General features: G+C 42.0%; 1 protein-coding gene and 1 long non-coding RNA gene across 6 annotated transcripts in view; one reads left to right on the forward strand and one right to left on the reverse strand.

Moving 5' to 3' along the window:
- Nucleotides 1-16,475, forward strand: part of MTUS1 (microtubule associated scaffold protein 1) — a 104,356-nt gene extending 87,881 nt beyond the window's left edge. For 2 of the 5 annotated variants that reach the window (XM_033159831.1, XM_033159832.1), the window contains 8 exons: nucleotides 4,522-4,588; nucleotides 7,186-7,400; nucleotides 7,712-7,817; nucleotides 8,062-8,135; nucleotides 9,415-9,510; nucleotides 11,150-11,266; nucleotides 12,441-12,538; nucleotides 13,925-16,475. In XM_033159831.1, coding sequence (XP_033015722.1) covers nucleotides 4,522-4,588; nucleotides 7,186-7,400; nucleotides 7,712-7,817; nucleotides 8,062-8,135; nucleotides 9,415-9,510; nucleotides 11,150-11,266; nucleotides 12,441-12,538; nucleotides 13,925-14,141 — 990 coding nt within the window. In that variant the 3' untranslated portion in view covers nucleotides 14,142-16,475. Of the gene's footprint in view, nucleotides 1-3,349; nucleotides 3,566-4,521; nucleotides 4,589-7,185; nucleotides 7,401-7,711; nucleotides 7,818-8,061; nucleotides 8,136-9,414; nucleotides 9,511-11,149; nucleotides 11,267-12,440; nucleotides 12,539-13,924 lie in introns of those variants that run through there. The other 3 variants (XM_033159833.1, XM_033159834.1, XM_033159835.1) reach the window with 2 other exon arrangements.
- Nucleotides 7,133-13,925, reverse strand: LOC117052738. The gene is made up of 2 exons (XR_004427314.1): nucleotides 13,795-13,925; nucleotides 7,133-7,201 (listed from the first exon to the last, which is right to left on the reverse strand). It is a non-coding gene; the product is annotated as an uncharacterized LOC117052738 (long non-coding RNA).
- Nucleotides 16,476-18,065: the final 1,590 nt, after the last annotated feature.

Genomic DNA, 18,065 nt, shown 5'->3' on the forward strand with positions numbered 1-18,065 from the left:
GTAAAACTGCACTGAGGGGGAACCTGATCTAGTTGGGGAATCCCTGAAGAATATTATGAAACCTACTTCTATGTTTTAAATCCAGATTTAAATTTCCTCCTCTATAATATCCTTTGGAATTTTGGCAAATCACTAATGTTTAGCCCCAGTTCTGCCAAATGCAAACTTGTGATCTGCAGAATTTTGAGGCCAGATCTGAATTACTATAGAATACTGAAATTAATGGAGCACTGAATAATGGAAATTTGAAATAGAATTCCCTTCACTCCCTAAATAGGCTTCAGTTTGAATTTAGTGCAATAACCTTTGATGCGCTTCATGAAAAAGAAATATGCCACAGCAGCAACTGGGGAAAAAAACTGAACAATTTATGTATTCAGCTTGTTTCCAGGAGCAATACTGTGTACTCATTTTTCACCAGTCCATGTTTTGCACACTAATATAAATGTGTATACTGGGAAAAATTGAGAATAAGCCTAAACAGCTTTTCAAGACTGTTAGTTCTATGAGCTTGAGGTAGCTTAAGGACTACCTTTGTTTTTGTTTTGTTTTCCAAATAATGCCCACCACCCCCCCCTTTTAAAAACAACTTGTAATATAGTTGTACCTTGGTTCTCGAACAGAATGCATTCCAGGAGTCTGTTCAACTCCCGAAACCGTTCGAAAACGAAGGCGCAGCTTTCGATTGGCTGTAGCCAATCGGAAGCCGTGCCAGACGTTTGGCTTCTGAAAATTGTTCGAAAACCGGAACACTCACTTCTGGGTTTTGATCATTCGGGAGCCGATTTGTTTGGGAGCCAAGGTGTTTGAGATCCGAGGTACAACTGTACAGCTGTGCGGGGTGTGTGTGTGTGTGAGCTCTGAAAGAGAATTGTTTGCCTATGTGGACTGGAGGACAGTCAATTGACAGGATGACTCTTTCCACTGGACTGGATGGGCAGGGTCTCCCCAAGCCTTTCACAACCTTCAGCCTTCCCACGCTCCAGATCAGCCCTGCCTTTGGTCAGGTTAGGATGTTTCTTCACTGTGAAGAAATAATTATTTAGTGCTTTTTTCCATTTTGTCAGCTTTCAGAGAATTTGGTGGGGGTGGGGGTTGGAGGGAGGTGGGCTTAGCAAAATTGCTTGCTTGAGTTTAAGCTAATCTTTAGATCCTAGTCTCTAGCATCACTTGAAGCTTCCACAAGTCTTTCTGTGGGCCATGCCCCCCCCTTTTAGCCCAGTAAAAGTTTGTGTTGTGCGTGTGTCTGATCTGATTGTGGCCGCTTACCTGGACCTCTTCCCTTTGCTGCTAATCTATTTTATTAAAGTATTGTGGCCAGATTTGTTTTCTGTAGCTCATACTGGCAAAAAGAATTGGTTCCGTGCAAGAGAACCATCTTAAATTTTGTATATCGAAGTTATTGACCTTCTAGATACTGGGCTGTTCATGTGATTTGCTTAACAGTAATGCTTTCTTTCCACCTAATGGGTGGATTCATAGAGTTATTGCCCTCAGATTTCTAAGAACAATGTCCTAATTGTTGGTCTTACTGATGGCTAGTAGGAGTGGCTGGTCACTAATCAGGTTATCAGATAAGTGGATTTTTCTCATTTGTGAGTTTTAAACCAATTTGCAGTTGGAATGAATGTCCTGAATGTAACAAATGTATTCTCAAGGTGGGGCTTTCTCTTGTCTGTCTGCAGCAGGGCAGTTCTTGCTCTTTGGAATTAAAACTACCATAGTCCTTTGTATATGTGCAACATAAAGAACTTAATTTTACTCAGTAATAAAAAAATATTTTCCATGCGCCCTTGTTTTATATACAGTATAGAATTTAGAGTATGCAAAATGCTAAAGAGGCCTTTCCTTCCAGAACCAAAACTTACCTGTGAATTTGTCATTGATATTCCTGGTTTAAGATTGGGGAATGGAGGAAGAGAGATGCACTTATGGAAGGTTAACCAAAGAACTCAAGGCCAAATTTTTGAGGCTAGTTTCCAAAGTTTATATTGACAGCGCAGACTTGACTAAATGGCATTACGAGTTTTGCAATATAAATGATGATCTGTAGTTTCTAAGGTAGCAGAGAGCCATGCTGGTATGTTAGGGAAACGACTGAAAACTAACATTAGGACAATACCTTTGTGAGGTTGACCGTCTGTCATGGATGCTTTAGTTGAGATTCCTGCACTGCAGGGGGTTCGACTAGATGACCCTCAGGAGTCCCTCCCAATTCCTTGATTCTATGAGAAGCATCACGTTGGTGTTGGCTCTGGAAGACCAGGGTTTGGATCCCCCCTTATCTGTGAAGATCACTTGGCAACTTTGAGCTGTTTAACATGTCTCAGCCTAACATACCCCAAAGGGTTGTTGTGAGAATAAAATAGGGGAGAACCATGTTTGCTGCCTTGAGTGTTTTGGAGGAAAAATGAGATTTGGAAGTCTCATTTTTGAGAAATTTTGAGAAAATAATATGTTTTAAGCTGGTTTTTATAAAGTAATATGCAAGCATATGAGTTCCCCATAACTTTTCAGGCTGGATGTCAACTCCACTGTAAAAAGGGTGGGTGGGCTGGTGTGTTTTTCATCAACGATATGATTTTTTAAAAATAGTGTTTTATTTTTGAATGTCTATTTTGGTGAAAGCTAAAAATGAATGAATGAATGAATGAATCAGTGCAGTTTCCCCCCCAGCAAATATAAAGATAGATTTGGTTCTAGGTTTTAGCCTTTGGGTATGGACTTGACAGGGTTGACTCAGGCCAGTTACTAAAGTAATCTGTAAAATGGGAATAACAGCAAGTGGTCTAAATCATAAGAGTGCTTGTGAGGGCAACCACAAAAGCAATGCTAAAATATTAATGAATATATAGCTTCATTGAATGTAACAGGGAAAAGATGAAAGCAATCCCCTTGCCCCCACTGTTTAAAACCGTATTGTAAGCTCCTTGGGAGCAGGGATTTGCGTATCCTGTAGAAGCACCAGGTTCACTGAAGAAGCTACATAACAAATGATAGTATAGTCGTACTGGCAAGGTCTGTATCTTCTCTCAGCTCCTTACAATTCATGCCATGTTTTCTTCTACAAATTAAGAGTGAAAGCCTAGAATAACTAATTCAGAAAAGCTAAAAATAAGATCCATTATCCATAGAGATAGTCAGGATTTCTGTGCTCTTTCCCCCCCTCCACCCTTCACTGTACCAGCTGATATTTGAGTAAGTGGCAATCGATCTTTGTAATGTCTGGTTCTCATTTTTCAAAAAACGAAAGGGCTGTGGCTTTAAGTAATCACTGGCTGCTTGTGCCAAGTGCAGAAGCTGCAGTGTCTGCTTCTGTGTTGGGGGGGGGGGGAGAGACCAGTAGAAGAAGTACGGTAACTGCAAAGCACAATGAAGCCGAGCTGAGGCAGTGTCCAACGGAGCACTACCTAGCTGTGAGTTAAGTGTGGGCTGACCAGTTTGGTTTTCGGTAGTTCCTGCCACCTGTACATGCCTGCTACGTGGATGCGGCGGGCAGAGAAGCTGGACGATGGGCTGCTCCAGCAGCAGAATGTGCCTGTATTCTCAGTGTGCTGCAAAAGAGGTAATTGGCATTTGTGCTGTAGGTGCTCTCCTGGAATAACAAAGATTTTAAAAGCAGGGGTTTGCTGCAAGCAAGGTAAAAAATGGTTCCAGCAGCTGGAGGGAAGGAAGGCTGGATCTGGCGACCTCTGCAACGTTCTGCTCTCCAGAGCAGTTGCTGCATCTTGGAAGCAGATAGCGTACTGAAATGTTCGCACAGCATAGATTTATGATGTGGGTGCTGTTTGGTTCTTTAGTCGGAACTCTTTACTGGGGTATCCAGAAACTTCTTTTAATACAGGGTTTGGCAAGTGGGAGCGGAAAGAAAAGTAGTGAAGTATAGATTGCAGGCTAACTTTGCGCTAACAACAGAAGCACTTTGAACTCTTAAAGATGACTGCAATTTTGGTGTTTTGTGCAAAACCTTGACAGGCACAGCAGCTTGCAGCTGCCGTTTAAATTTTGCAATGAGGCTTTATCAGTTTGTACTAGCAGGCTAAGAGTATTCTGTGCCTAAGCTTATGTTTACCTTTGTTACAAAGTACATTACACGTATTGTGTGTTCTCGCAGTTATGGGTTGGAGGCAAACATCATGCATCCTGGAAGGTTACTTGAATGCTACTTAATAAACACTGTTTATTTAAACCTTAGCACCCCCACCCTTCTTAACTTGCAAACTAAGGTTTTGTTAACGTTAAAGTAAATTGTGTACTTTCACTAAAACCCCACTGAAGATTACTTTAGCCATTGCCAGAGTTCTTATTGCAAGTTACGTACTTCCTTAACTCGGGGGGCCATCTGTGTTTTTCTAACGTTATGAAGCTGTTGTCCTGGATGATTCATATCTTGGCTTCACTTTCCTGTTTCTTGTCATTGTACAGATAGCATGCAAGTTAAGCATTGGCAAATGTTGTATTTTCTGCTTGGAGTGTTCACTAACATTCCATGTGCCTCCGTGTTGTTGTTTTTCCCCTCAGAGGGAGGAAGTGGTAAAGCAACGTAAAGAGCTGTCGATAGAACTTGTCAATCTTCGCGGAGAGTTAGGTAAGTACAGGCTTGTGTGCTGTCCTTTGCATTAAAAAACACAAAAAAACCCTTAAACGAATGCAGCAGCAAAACTGATTTGAAGACACATAGAATTGAACCAGAACAATCTAATCCCGACTGTACTCTGTTCATATGTTTGTGCTCTGCATTTCTCTGGAGTGTTGTCTGCCTGACCCTTGGGTTCATCGAATTCCTGGCACCAACTTGACTAAGCCTACCAGAGCAGCCTCCTGGAAACATGTGCCTAATGGTCGAAACATTTACTGGGGGTGTCTTTTCAGCATGGATTTTGTTCTTGTTTGCTCAAATGGTTTTTGCAGACATTTATCCTGCATTTTGCCAGTAAGCAAACCAACTGTAAAAGTGTGCTATATCTTACTCATTGCCGTGTGTCATGCCGGGCTGTGGTGGACAACAGGTCTGAAATGAACTTGGATGCAGGTTAATTGTCACAGTAATCAGATTAAATGCTGCAAGGCAGCATAGCAGATGACCGTAATGCTAAAATGGCGAGAGGTGGGGTATGGCTTAAATTCGCCAAATGAGGGTTGCCTCTTAAAGGCTTTAGAATGTTTGATTTTTTGATAGAGAGATTGCTGTGATATGGTGGCTGAAAGGAAGAGGTGTGTGCTATTTGTCCATTTTGCTTCTAGCAATAATAATAATAATAATAATAATAATAATAATAATATATTTATATGCTGCCCATCTGACTTGGTTTCCCCAGCCACTTTGGGTGCCTTCCAGCAAATGAAAGTCCATTGGACAGCCCTAGGCAAAATGCTATCACTTAGCCTCCATTTCTCTTGTAATGTGGAGGCAAGTCTGGCCTACCTTACAGATTTGTTGTAAAAAAAAATCAGTCAGATGATGAATGTGGAGCACTTAAAGTGCTGTCTATATAAATAGTGTATTTGATGGATTGAGTCTGTGCCTGTGAAATGTGGTTGAAGTATATACTTAAGCCTTTTTATTATGAGAATAATTACTTGTCACATTCTTAAAGCAGGTTTTAAGTGGTGGTTTTCAGAGGAAATCTTTGTGTATCACACATTACAGTTAGAAATGCCCACTTAGCTTTCAGTTTGCATTTGTAAAATGCTTCAATCATAACAAGTATTAAAATATTTGGGCCTATTCTTAAGGGCTTTGTGGCCTACTGCAATTTTATCTGCTGGAAGCTTACAATATATTAGGCGAAGAACCCTTTTTTGTTTGGCGCCATGGATGTCTTTGAAAGGTTTTTGTGTAAAACCATGTGCATAAACTTAATTTCTTAAATGGGTTACTTTCCAAATGGGAGCTCTGCAGCTCTGCAATGATGCACTAGGGAGAGTAAAATGCTCCTTGCGCTAAATATTTCACACACATGAAATAACTTCATATTGGGTAAGCAGAATGATAATGTGTGAAAATCCTATTGATATTCTCAATCCTAAAGATCTTTCTCTCCCCCCCCCCCCAATTTTAATATGAAGTCTTTACAGAAGTCAGAATAGTAATAAACACTTAACAACTTGGGCAAGGCTAGATTAAGTATGACATAGGGTTTTTTTGTGAGCAAACTCTGTTCCACTTTTGAAAGAACTGGTGCTAGAAAACCAGGGAATACATGGGAAGCAGGAATAGAAGGAGAACATGTTTGGGGATTTTTAAATATAAAACTGTAGGGGAACCAAGTTGTCATTGATTCACCTACTTCTGGCATTACTGAAAGGAGAGGTACAGTAACAATGCTCTTAAGATATTATGGCCTTAGGTGAAACTGAGCTCTTTGAATGATGACCACATAGAGTACTTGTGCTTATCTGATTAGTTAGGCTGCTTTCAGATTATCAGTGCACTGGCTTTGCTTTGGATAAATTTAGGAAGCAAAAGGGTATTTTTCAAAGAAAGAAATAATATTCCAAAATAGCATATACAACAACACAGTTAAATACTATAACACGCTCTCTCAAGCAAGAGAGCTATATATATCAAAAATAACCACGTGTGATAAGTCAGAAGTCCAATTTCAAACATGGGTGCAATAAAAAATGGTCATTAAAAGATGTGTGTGTGTAAGGGAAGCGTAAGTTTAAAAGACACAACAGTAGCACCAACACAGATGTCAAGCAAACTTCCTGTGCAACTTTTATAATAGTCTTCTGCAGTTTAGTTTTATATAAAATTTCTGGTAATTTAATGAGCATTTGCAGAAGGCAGACCTCCTGAAAGCTCTGGGAGAAAAAACCTTTAGCCTTTTAAAAGCATTTTAAGATGTGGGACTTGAATCAAATGTTATGGTCTAGAATTTACCGGTACCTAGAAACAAGAAGCTGTCTTAAACTAACAGGCAGTGACTCCCCGGGATGCCAGTGAGGAAGACTGAACCTGAAACTTCTGCCTGCAAAACCTGTGTTTTCTCACAGAATTAGGGTCCTATCCCTGAATACTATTAGGGCTGGAGGAAAGGAAGAAACTCCCCATGTGTCATCAAGGATGGTATTCTGTTGAAGAGGGTTGTGGCTATGCTTCCCTAAAAGAAGCCCTGTGAGCATGTGCTTGCAAAACCATTTTATTTACATAGAACGTCACTGCATTTCTGTCTTCAGTAACCGCTTCTGCAGCCTATGAGAAATTGGAGAAAGGTAGACATGAACTACAAGCAGCTTACGAAGGATTTGTGCAGCAGCTGAACCAGCAACACCAAAGAGATTTGTCTGAACTGGAAGAAAGGCTGAAACAGTTCTACACAACAGAATGCAAAAAACTACAGAGCATCTGTATCGAAGAAGCTGAAAAATACAAAGCACAGCTCCAAGAACAGGTAGGCAGGATGGAAGTTGGGCTGAGATTCATCTCCTGAATTTCTTAAGCACAACCTCCTTTCTTCAGGTATGAAGTAAAAATTGGCAAAGGAGATAACTGGCAGCTCTGTGTATATGCAGATATGTGATTAGAGTGTGGGGGAGGGTGAAGGAATTGAGAGGTGTAAGGTTGAAGGGAAACAAAATGCAAAAAGAACAAACAGTAATAATTACATAAAATAAAATGGCCACAGTGGCAATTAACAAGGCTGTGGTGGTCATCGCAAACGTCCTGGCAACATGGTAAGCGAAATATGTTGTTGTTCCTCAGGTCGACAACTTGAATATTACACATGAAAACTTTAAGCTAGAGCTTGAAACCAGTCATACGGAAAGGATAGATGAGCTGAAAAAGCACCACGAATTGTCCTTTACAGGTAAATTGCATAGCTTAACTGCTTTGATGGTACCAAACACATTGCATTATTGCTGTGAGAGAGGAAGTTTCTTTGCTGTGCTGCTAAATATATTTATTGTTTATAATCCTGGCAGTGTGACAAGAGGTTATTACCTTATTAAAACTTCCCTGCCAAAATAACAATGAAAACCACACTATGCAGGTACTGTAAAGAAGTTAGGCGAGTACGCTTGTGCAATGTTAAGACTCTAAACATTTTTCAGAGCTCAAGAATGCCCAGGAATTAGAAAGAAGGACACTTGAAGAATCTCTCCAAGAAAAACAACAACTACTAGAGGTCTGGAATTTCTCTTTTGCTTACTATGCCAGAGGCAACTGTAACATTGCTAGATTTAGATGCCACCACAGTGTCAAAGTCACCATGTACCTTGTATTTGTAGAACATCCTGGAACTGTTGCCACAGGGCCGGCCCACCCCACCCATGAGGCAAGGTGAAGCAACTGCCTCAAGCAGCAGGAGCCACAGGGGCTGCAGATCCCAATATAAAGGAGATCTTTATTCCCCTTGTTCCTGATGTAGATCTTCACTCACTCCTTCTTCTCTGGTCGGGAGGGGAGTGCCAGGTATCAAAATGTCTTGGGTCAGCCCATAGTAGCCACAGGTACCTTCAACTTGATCTAAAACTACATACTGTTACTGTGGGTGCTGGACATTTCTAAATTCCTGGATTCAGGAAGTGTTAGAGTTTAACTAAGTTCTGGGGTGTTAACACTCGGGTGCCAGGCCTGTGTGTGTATTAAGCTGTGTGCTAGACACTTCTAAATCCCCTGGAATCAGCAAATTTCAAAAGCCAATTAAAACCCATGCAGCTCGAGCTGTGTGCTAGACACTTCTGATCCTTTGGAATCAACAAGTCTTAAAAGCTAAACAAGCCAGGCTAGCTTCCTGTGTGAGGTGATAGCCTAAGGGATGAGCCATTTAGATGAGCACGGCCTTTCCCTCAACTGATAAAGCCAGGGTTTAGAGTAAGAAATTAGGAGTTGTGACCAAGACACAAAACAGCAGGCAGAGGATGATGGCTGTTTGGACCCAAAGCTATGTCTATGGAAGAAGCACGACCCTCTTTGGTTGTTGATGCTGGGCACCCCTCCATCGTAGGCTCAGGTTGTATATATTTGTACATAAACCATACAGCATAAAAACACTACAATCTCCGCTGTGTCTCATTTTCTAAAAGGATACACAGACCACCTAGAACCAAACCACTGGGAATCTCACACTGCTTGGAGTTTAGGGATGATGTGCAACAGTACATCTTTCTGGTTATCCCTTAGAAGCCGTAGGATAAGCAATGCAACTCCCGATTCTTTATGAAACATGCATTTTATTTTATTTTTTTGCTTAGACAAATTCATTAGCCATGACAGCTATGCTTTAGAGCATTACTTCTCTAAATTGACCTACTGTTTGTGTTCAGGATGTCTGCAACTTCTAATTTCTCACACTGGGTTTTTCTATTTAGCGTACTTGATAGCAATTTCCTAAAATGTTACCTGGCTTTATAGCAGAGGCTCAGGTCTTAAGTTTGGTTTTTTGTGTTTTTTTAATTTTTTAGAAAAAAATTAGTGAATTACAGAGTGAAAATGATTCCCTGAATGAAAAGCTTAAGTTGGAAGAGCAAAAACGTACAGCCAAAGAAAAAACAAATATTGTAAGTACTGACTTGCTTTTATAATCCTCTAGAAATAGCCTTTTTTGTGGGGAGGAGGGGAAGGCTGGGATCTACTGGGTGAAGGGAAGCTTGCAAAAATAATGTCTCCTCTCCTTCCATGAGTGGAGGATGCCTCACCGCTGGATCAAAAACCTTTGTGCTCGTGCAAAGGGACCAATTAGACATCACATTGACTTATCTCAATTCCTGTGCTGTGGCTGCACTGTTAATGTTCTAAACATGAATAGCAGTTACAAATGTTATGGATTAAAATGATGAATGGCTGCTTGACCAGGTGTGTTGCACTAAGACCATTGAACTCTTGGTTTTAAGAGAATGAGGGAAGGTTCAAGTGCATCCCTGGTGTAAAAAGGTTGACTGATCCTAGTGTCGTGTAAGCCTAATTGCCATCACACTGCATATGTGCTTTGTGTGTGTAATTAAAATACACATACTTGCTGTGTTTTTGTATGTGTGTATACACATCCACATAGCTTAGCTGGTTTTCTATTTTTATCTGTGTTTTTTAAAAAAAGACGACATCCTGCCCTATGATTTCTGGATACTATGAGCCTTTGAACCAGGTGTATTACATCATTTCTTCTGGGTCTACAAATCAGAGTAGTGGTGCATTTTCTGCAGGCTGAGTTACTGTAATTTTAAGTTGGAAGATCTGGGGGTGGTGTGTGCAGAAGATGAATAAGCATTGTCTTTCTCCTTAAACCCCAAAGCTGACAGATGTTTATTGTCTTGCCTGCACCTGTGTTATCTGTTCCTATGTTTTTGGCTGTTACTTCGCTTTGTTTGAGCTACATTAGATTATCATTGGGACTCTCTCTTAGCTCTTGGGTTTACTTTTGCTTCTGGTCATTGTTATCAAGATGCAAGGAAGAGCCTGCTTGATATGAGGAAAGCGCTGGTGCATACATACTAATTTGGTAGTGGGTTTGTTAATTCTCTAGGCAATATGGAACTGAGTAATGTGTGCACCAAAATCTTAATTTATCAATATTGTGTCTGGCATTTCTCATTAACAAATTTAATTATCTGAATCAGTATTGCTTGTAAATTAAACACAGTGTTTGCATGCACCCCTAGTTAGGATTATTCAGAATCTATATCGGCTGCTTTTTTTCTTGATCGGATCTCCATAATTTTCAAATATAAAACAATTCTGGATAGATTTCAACAGACAGATGTGTGTGTGTACATTTACATTACAAGAAGACTTTCTGTGGTTTCAAGGTTGAAGCCCATTTGAAGTTATAATTGTTATAGGTATATTTTACGTTGGGATAGATATCCTTACGGGTGGTTTAAAAATACAGCAATATACCAGAAAATGACCATCTTTATCACTTTTTACAGCAATAAAATAATTTCACAAGAGCTCTAAATACATTTAGAGCATTTGTGAAAGTTTTGTTTTAAAGAGACTGTTATTCCTCCATACAAACAGCTTGCAAGTTTGAAGTTTTTTAGCTGTACCTTGGTGTGTGAGAGAGAGATAGATAATGTTTTCCACTGCTTGGCTAAGGAAATCTGTAACAAGTCAATATTTACAGTCATAACTTAAAATATGTTTGCTATGCATGGCAACCTTGAGGGGCCTCCATTAACTTTGCATGTCATTTTGCAGAAAAACCCTCAGCTTATGTATCTGGAACAAGAACTGGAAAGTTTGAAAGCAGTGCTGGAGATCAAAAATGAGAAGCTACATCAACAAGATATCAAATTGTTGAAGATGGAAAAACTGGTGAGCTTTTTCTTGGAGTGCTAGTCTTCCAAAAGCTGGATTTGTGCTGATAATGCAAAAGTAGACACTGTAGCAATAAATTCAAGTTACAGAGGAGTTAATAAGGAGTAAAACTGGAAAGAGGAACCATAATACTCCTCTGTGGAGCTAATGTAAATTAATTAGCTTTAGCTAAATAAGTTGCCACCTATGAACTTTTGCAGTCCATCATTCTCTCCGTCTCAGCCCTTCCCATCTGTCATATAAAGACAGTATATCATGAACTTTTGTAAGGGTTACTGAAATAATATATGGGGTCCTTTGCACACTTAAAATATTGAACATTTAAAACATCCTGTATAAATCCAGGTACATGGTATAACAATTCTGCTCTATTGATGAGTAAAGAGAATGTAAATTGAGGGTGCTTAATATCTGCTGGAGTAATGCAGAATAAGCAATATCAGAGAGATGCATGCCTCCCTCTTTTACATGCTTTTTAAAGTGTGACAAATTCTGGAAACCCTTCACTGTGCCAGAGGCAGGAGGAGCCAGCAGGGTGTGTCATCTAAATGGCAGCAGTAAGGCTGGGCAAACACCATAATAATCGGGGACATTGAGATACCAGGACAGTGGGTGCCATTGTTTCTGAGATGATATACTGGTCTCAGAGCACATGTAAATAAATAAATTAGGCCTCTTGTATCCAGAGCACACAGAGGAACAGATTATAAATCCAAGGGACAGGGAGCAGGGCTAAATAGTATTTGCAGTTTTAGAGATTATTATACTGCCATTGATCATTAATTCCACAGCATTTAATTCTTAAACCTAAACAAAATACGCTGGCCATAAATCCAGATTGTGCAGCCAGAAACATAAGGATGCTGAACGGAAGAAACTGGAAGACTCCGGTCAACTCTCCCATTCCACCCCCCCCCCTCAATTAGAAGGTGCTTCTTACTAGTTTAACAAGACAGACTGGATTAGTGCAGGGTGAAGGAGGCATTTTATAAGTTTGTAGTAGAGAATTTATGCTTGAGCTCTGGAGCAGTAATAAAATTTAAAAAATAAATTTTTGTGGTAGATTTTGAGATATTATTTTAAAAACTGGCGCAATAGGACAACCTGGCTTCATCTAAAATAAATCGGGCCTCTCCCTCCCCACCACATTAAATCTGCACATTTGTTCAAGGTGGAGAACAATGCAGCCTTAGTGGAGAAAATGAGAAAACTTCAGCAGGAGAATGAAGAATTAAAAGCCCGGATGAACAAACACATGGAGCTTTCCAGGTAATTCTAAAATACTTCTTTGAGTTGCTCTTTTAGTTTGACAGCTGCCATCATTCTCTTGGGGGGGGGGGATTTAGAAAGTAGAGAGAACTGAAGTGCAAAAGTATACAGTACCTCTACTTATGTTCACCTCTGTTTACGTATCCTTTGGGATACGTACGCGACAAACCCAGAAGTATTTTTCCGGGTTTCGCCACATGCGCAGAAGCACTAAACTGTGCCGCACGCATATGCAGAAGCGGCACCTCTGGTTGCAAATTCCTTGGGATCCAAGGAACGGATACCCTTCACAACCAAAGGTACCACTGTATACTGCAAGCTACCTTGAGCCTATTGCAGGTGGGGCGTGCCTGTGGTAAAAGGAACAAAATCACAGTCCACACTGCGCTTGAATGCGGACTTGCCTAGCTAGCACAATTTCTTAATAGTTTCAGAGGGGCTTGCCTAAGAACAGTTTTCAAGAGATTCTGCTTCACAACTTAATGTACAAACAGCTTTGGAGGGCCACCACATAGAGAATTAGTACTACTTGATAAATGGATGAGGTTTTGTGTCCCCGCAGAAGAGAAAGCAGCCTCCTTAAGCTCTTTATATTTAAACTTATGCTGGATTTGTGAAAGTAGTTGCACAGACTCCTTATGTTTGGAGTTGGACTATTAGTCTTTGGTTGCAACTTTTTCTGAATCATGGAAGAGTGTAGCTTTTAAATAGGAGGATCAGATAACTACCCTTTCTCCTTTTGCCATTTCTTGTGTCTTCAAGAAGTTAGCAGGAAGTTAAATCTGTTAAATCCATTGTGGGGAAAGTGGCTTGGCTTTGTCCTTTTGTAGAATTACGGGGCTACCATCTCTTAAGGGCAAGGATGTAGAGCAGGCAAGCCCTGCAGTTTGCTACTCCAGTCCTTGTCCTTGTCTATGGAGTTTCCTTGCACCACAAGCAGCTGAGTGGCAAGCCACAATATGGCCACTAGCTCGAGGTTGAGTGCTGACAGTACTGGAGCCACAACAAAACCACTAAGGAGGAAGAAAGTTACCTGCACACACGAGTGAACTCTCAGGTGAGCAGAAATACAAAACAAAAACCAAAGAGAGCAAAAAGCAACCTCCAAACAGCCCAGGGAGACTGCCCAGCGGCCCTCAAGAACCACAGAATTCTAATTATTGGATGGGAGAAAAAACAACATCCGAGACTGGTTATTGGCTATGTTGGCTGGGACTGGTGGGGGATTTAATTCAGCAACCAAGTCTTAACTTTACCTGAAATCCTGAACAGAAACACCTTTGGGGAAAGAAGGTACACTGCAGCGTATTGTTGCTAGTCCAACTTGTGACTTGCTAATACTCAACCTAGACAGTAAATGTCTGCTTTCTCTCTCTCTCATAACAGGCAACTTTCCACCGAACAGGCAGTTTTGCAAGAGTCTCTGGAGAAAGAATCAAAGGTAAATAAGCGCTTGTCAATGGAAAATGAAGAACTTCTTTGGAAGCTACACAATGGAGATCTGTGCAGCCCGAGAAAACTGTCCCCCAGTACTCCACCAATGCCTTTTCAATCACCAAGGAATTCAGGCTCCTTCTCCAGCCCGACGGTGTCGCCTAGATGACACCACTGTGAACGAAGAGACACTCTCCATACAGACATTTCATTTTTGGTCTGCAGAACTAAAAAACATGGATCGAGGGAGCAAAGAGCTATATTAGCTGCGTGTGATTGAAATATAACTGGAAATGACTGTCATGAGAAATGGCTGTAACGTAATGGGAGTTCATGGCTAGAACTCGAAACAGTGCATCTCCTTATTAAAAGAATACAAAAAGACTTCAGTGATAACTTCTCTGAACATTGTTGCACAAAGCACTTAAAAGAGCAAGGAAAGTCTTGTTCGGTTTTTTGCCTTTTTTCACCTAACTCTGGGGAGGAAAAAAAAATGCTCAGGGGCTTATAAATAAAAGATCACAACCTTTAATACGTTCCTTATTATAGACATCTTGAGACGCCGAGTGTGGCATGAGTGAATTGGATGTATCACACGGTGAGTGTGTTATGTGTGTGTGATGCAGCCACCTTTGCTATGTATATTATAAAGGACGAAAGCTGAAGAATAAAGTGACATGTACTTCATAAATAAAATATTGCCATTATGCATGTTTCATCATAGATTTTTCCCTTCTCTGGGACTAAGGAAAAGCTGCTGCTTGTGCTTTATGTTTTTCCTTATCTCTCTGCTTCAGTTTAGACAAAGGATGCTATTTTAATTTGATTTTTGTCATTGTCTGCCTCCCTGCATAGTGGAATTTATGATGAGACTGATAACCTCTCATACCACAAAGTATCATTCAAAATATTTTTTAAGCTTTCCCTAGATAACTAACTATATAAGAATGGGGTTTCTTTTCTCACCTAGTTAATGTTCTTCCCCCTCCTTTTTTTAGATATCTGGTGGTAGATAGTTCAGACATGCAGCCCTTTCCAGGGTGACGACAGCTGTGGAGAATAATGGTCTGATTTGACTTGAGATCACAGGATTTCACATTAAAGGAATATATATATATAAATTCAGATGCTATTATTAGGATAGAACAAGAGGATTGGTTGTGTTCCCATAATGCACTAAGCCAAACAGTGAATGTGCAGGCTCCCAGAGAACAGCCAAATGGCTAGAAGCTCCTCCCTAAGAGCCCACATGTTCATTCAGTTTTGCCTAGTCAAGGGTTTGGCTTAGCATGTTGTATGAACACAGCCATTGTGTACAGCTGCCAGTAGCACTTCCTTGCATTGTAAAGAACAAACATCCCGAACTGATAACTTGTCAATGTGCACTTTAACCAACTGGCTGCATTCCCCCATTTCATTTAGCATGAGATTTTCAGGAATCAGAAAAAAACAAAAGCTGATTATTTTGCTGACATGATAGGTTGAAGATGTCTGTGTCATAGGCAACATTCAGTGCTGCATTACGAATCTGAAGATGACTCACTGCATGTCCGCTCCTGTTAATGACCTGTTCAACATGTATTCTTGTATGTACAAATGCATTCTTTAAATACTATTTAGATAGTTAAACACTATCTCTGCTATCAGATCTAGATGGGACTGTTAAATGCTTTGGCTTGGTTATGTAGTCATCACTCACACATCCAAGACGCACTGGTACCGTCATTTCTGTTGAATAATCAACTTGTTAATCAAAGCCTGATGAAATCATAGGGTTGTAGCTGATACGATGGTTGTGCAAGTGAGAGACTTTCACTTTTGCGACTGAACTTGCCCATCCTCTCCTTTCCACTGCTGTCCCCCAGTACCCTCAATCTGCTTGAGGGTTGGAGGCACTCTGGAGCAGATTTTCTAGGGGCACAGAGGGATGCAGGGTAGAGGAGTGGAAGGGGAAGGCCTCTTGCACAAGTGAAGACTGACGCACTCATGCAATGACAGCATTGGATTCAACCCATAATGGTTTGTAGCAAAGATATTGACAATTTGAGAGCTAGGTCTTGAGATATCCTTGTCCCCTTCCATAAAACTGAAGGAGCACTGGAAAAAAACATTAATAAACTTGGAAATCCAAATGTTTTGTTTAGGGTGCAGAAACATTGGCTCCAACAGCAGAAGGTTTTAGTTATTACTTACTGAAATATTACTCTTAATATGAAAAATTCAAGGATGAATTATTTTAATTTTACATTGTGTAAAGTGTGCCTCCCCTGTGAAGCATTTTGCCTGCCCAAACCCATTTATGGCACTGTATGTAGCTAGAGATATCAGCACTTCTAAATAAACTGTTGTTCAGAGATTGATTTATATAACTATGGAAATCTGCTATAGGCTGAAACTTGGCTTAAAAGTATGACTTGGAGCAATTTATTTCTTTGGCAAGGTCATATTTGATTATATGTACTTGAGTGTTGAAAATTAAAATAAATTTTTTTTACTGGTTCAAGACTCTTGCCTGTTTAGACATAAAAGCAAAAATACTGAGGCTAAAGAGATATTTTTACAGTTAAGCCCCTTCCGCCCTTAGAAAGGAGGGGGGGTTGCAGTGCATCACGAGCCCGCCACGTGCACAGGGGATGCCGGCATCCCCTGCCACTATTGGGCGAGCTCTGGGTGCGGTGCCCAGCTGGCTGGCCAACCGGCTCAGCCGGCTAGGGCGTGCCCACAGCACTTAAGTGGGCACGCAGCCAGAGCTCGCCCTCTTCCTCCTGGGCTCCCGAACTCTACAGCTTTTCTCTGCGGATCAAGATCGGATCGCCGGATCATCCAAGCTCTCCAGCTTTTTCTCTGCGGATCAAGATCGGATCGCCGGATCAAGCATTGCGAAGGGAGAAGCGGCTGCCGCGGCTGGAGCCTCTTCGCTGGAATCGCGCTTGCCTTCGGGCTCGCAGAGCTTACCTTTCTGCTGAAATCGCTTCCTGAGATCACTACCACAAAGGCGTTTTTAAACGCCACCTTTCCTTGCAGGTCTTGCCCGGGAGCCTTCCGGAGCGCGATTGGTGCAGAGGCCAGCAGCCGGCAGCCACGTGGTTCTCCACCGCACAGCTGATCGGCCGCCTTCCAGCTGATCCGCCGCCCCGCTCTCTGGAGCGTCCTCCGGTTGCGGCTTCCCAGCTCAAGCCGGCACGTCGCTGGGGGAATCCCTCACCGCTTCCTGGAGCGTCCTCCCGGGGGTCTCCTTGCTCCTGGGGGTCTCCCTGCCGCTTGCTGGAGCGTCCTCCGGTTGCGCCTTCCCATTGCTAGCCGGCGCGTCGCTGGGGCAATCATCCACTGCTTCCTAGAGCGTCCTCCTGGGGATTCCCCCACCGCTTCCTAGAGCGTCCTCCTGCTTCATCCGCCGATCAGCTGGGTTGCCGCGATTCGGCAGGCGTGCCGAAGGAATCCCTCCTGAAGTTCTGCCGCACGCGCTAGGGGTTTCCCTTCCCTTCTCGGCGCGCCATCGCTGGGGACCCCTTGTGCGTCCTTCCCCCACCTTTGTGTTTCTTTGCCTTTCTTTTATTTCGCTTCTAGGTCCTGCTATCAGATCGCTACGTGTTTAGCTCGGCTCACAAGGGCTCCCCTCTCCAGTAGAGCCGCGCTGCGCGCTCCTGGAGCAGCTCTTTGCGATCGCCTCACCGCTGATCGGCTAGCTAGTGGGGCTGGTTTTAGCGGCCTCGTGTCGCTCCCGGAGAACTGCAGCGGAGACGCTGGCAAGAAGGGGAATTCCCCCCCTCCCCCTCGAGCTACTTAGCGTCATCGCAGTTTACACAGGGCTCGGACACGCCACTCGGGACGGGTAAAGTATTTGGGGCATTTTAGACCTGCTTTGGTGCTACTTTTGACTCTTTTGCGGTCAGTGCTGGGGTTGCTTATCAGTAGGGGGGAATTGAATTGAGGGAGGCACAAGGTTGGTATCGCGGCAGCCATTTCTGCGCTCATTGTCCCATTTCTGTGTTTGTTGTGCATTCTAGCATAATATTTCATTGTTGTTTCGGGTTGCTTTCTGGTGGGCGGCCATTTTTACATTATCCACGTGTTTCAGGGGACCAGCTGGTCG

Source organism: Lacerta agilis, chromosome 9, assembly GCF_009819535.1.
Source record: "Lacerta agilis isolate rLacAgi1 chromosome 9, rLacAgi1.pri, whole genome shotgun sequence".
NCBI lineage: Eukaryota > Metazoa > Chordata > Lepidosauria > Squamata > Lacertidae > Lacerta > Lacerta agilis.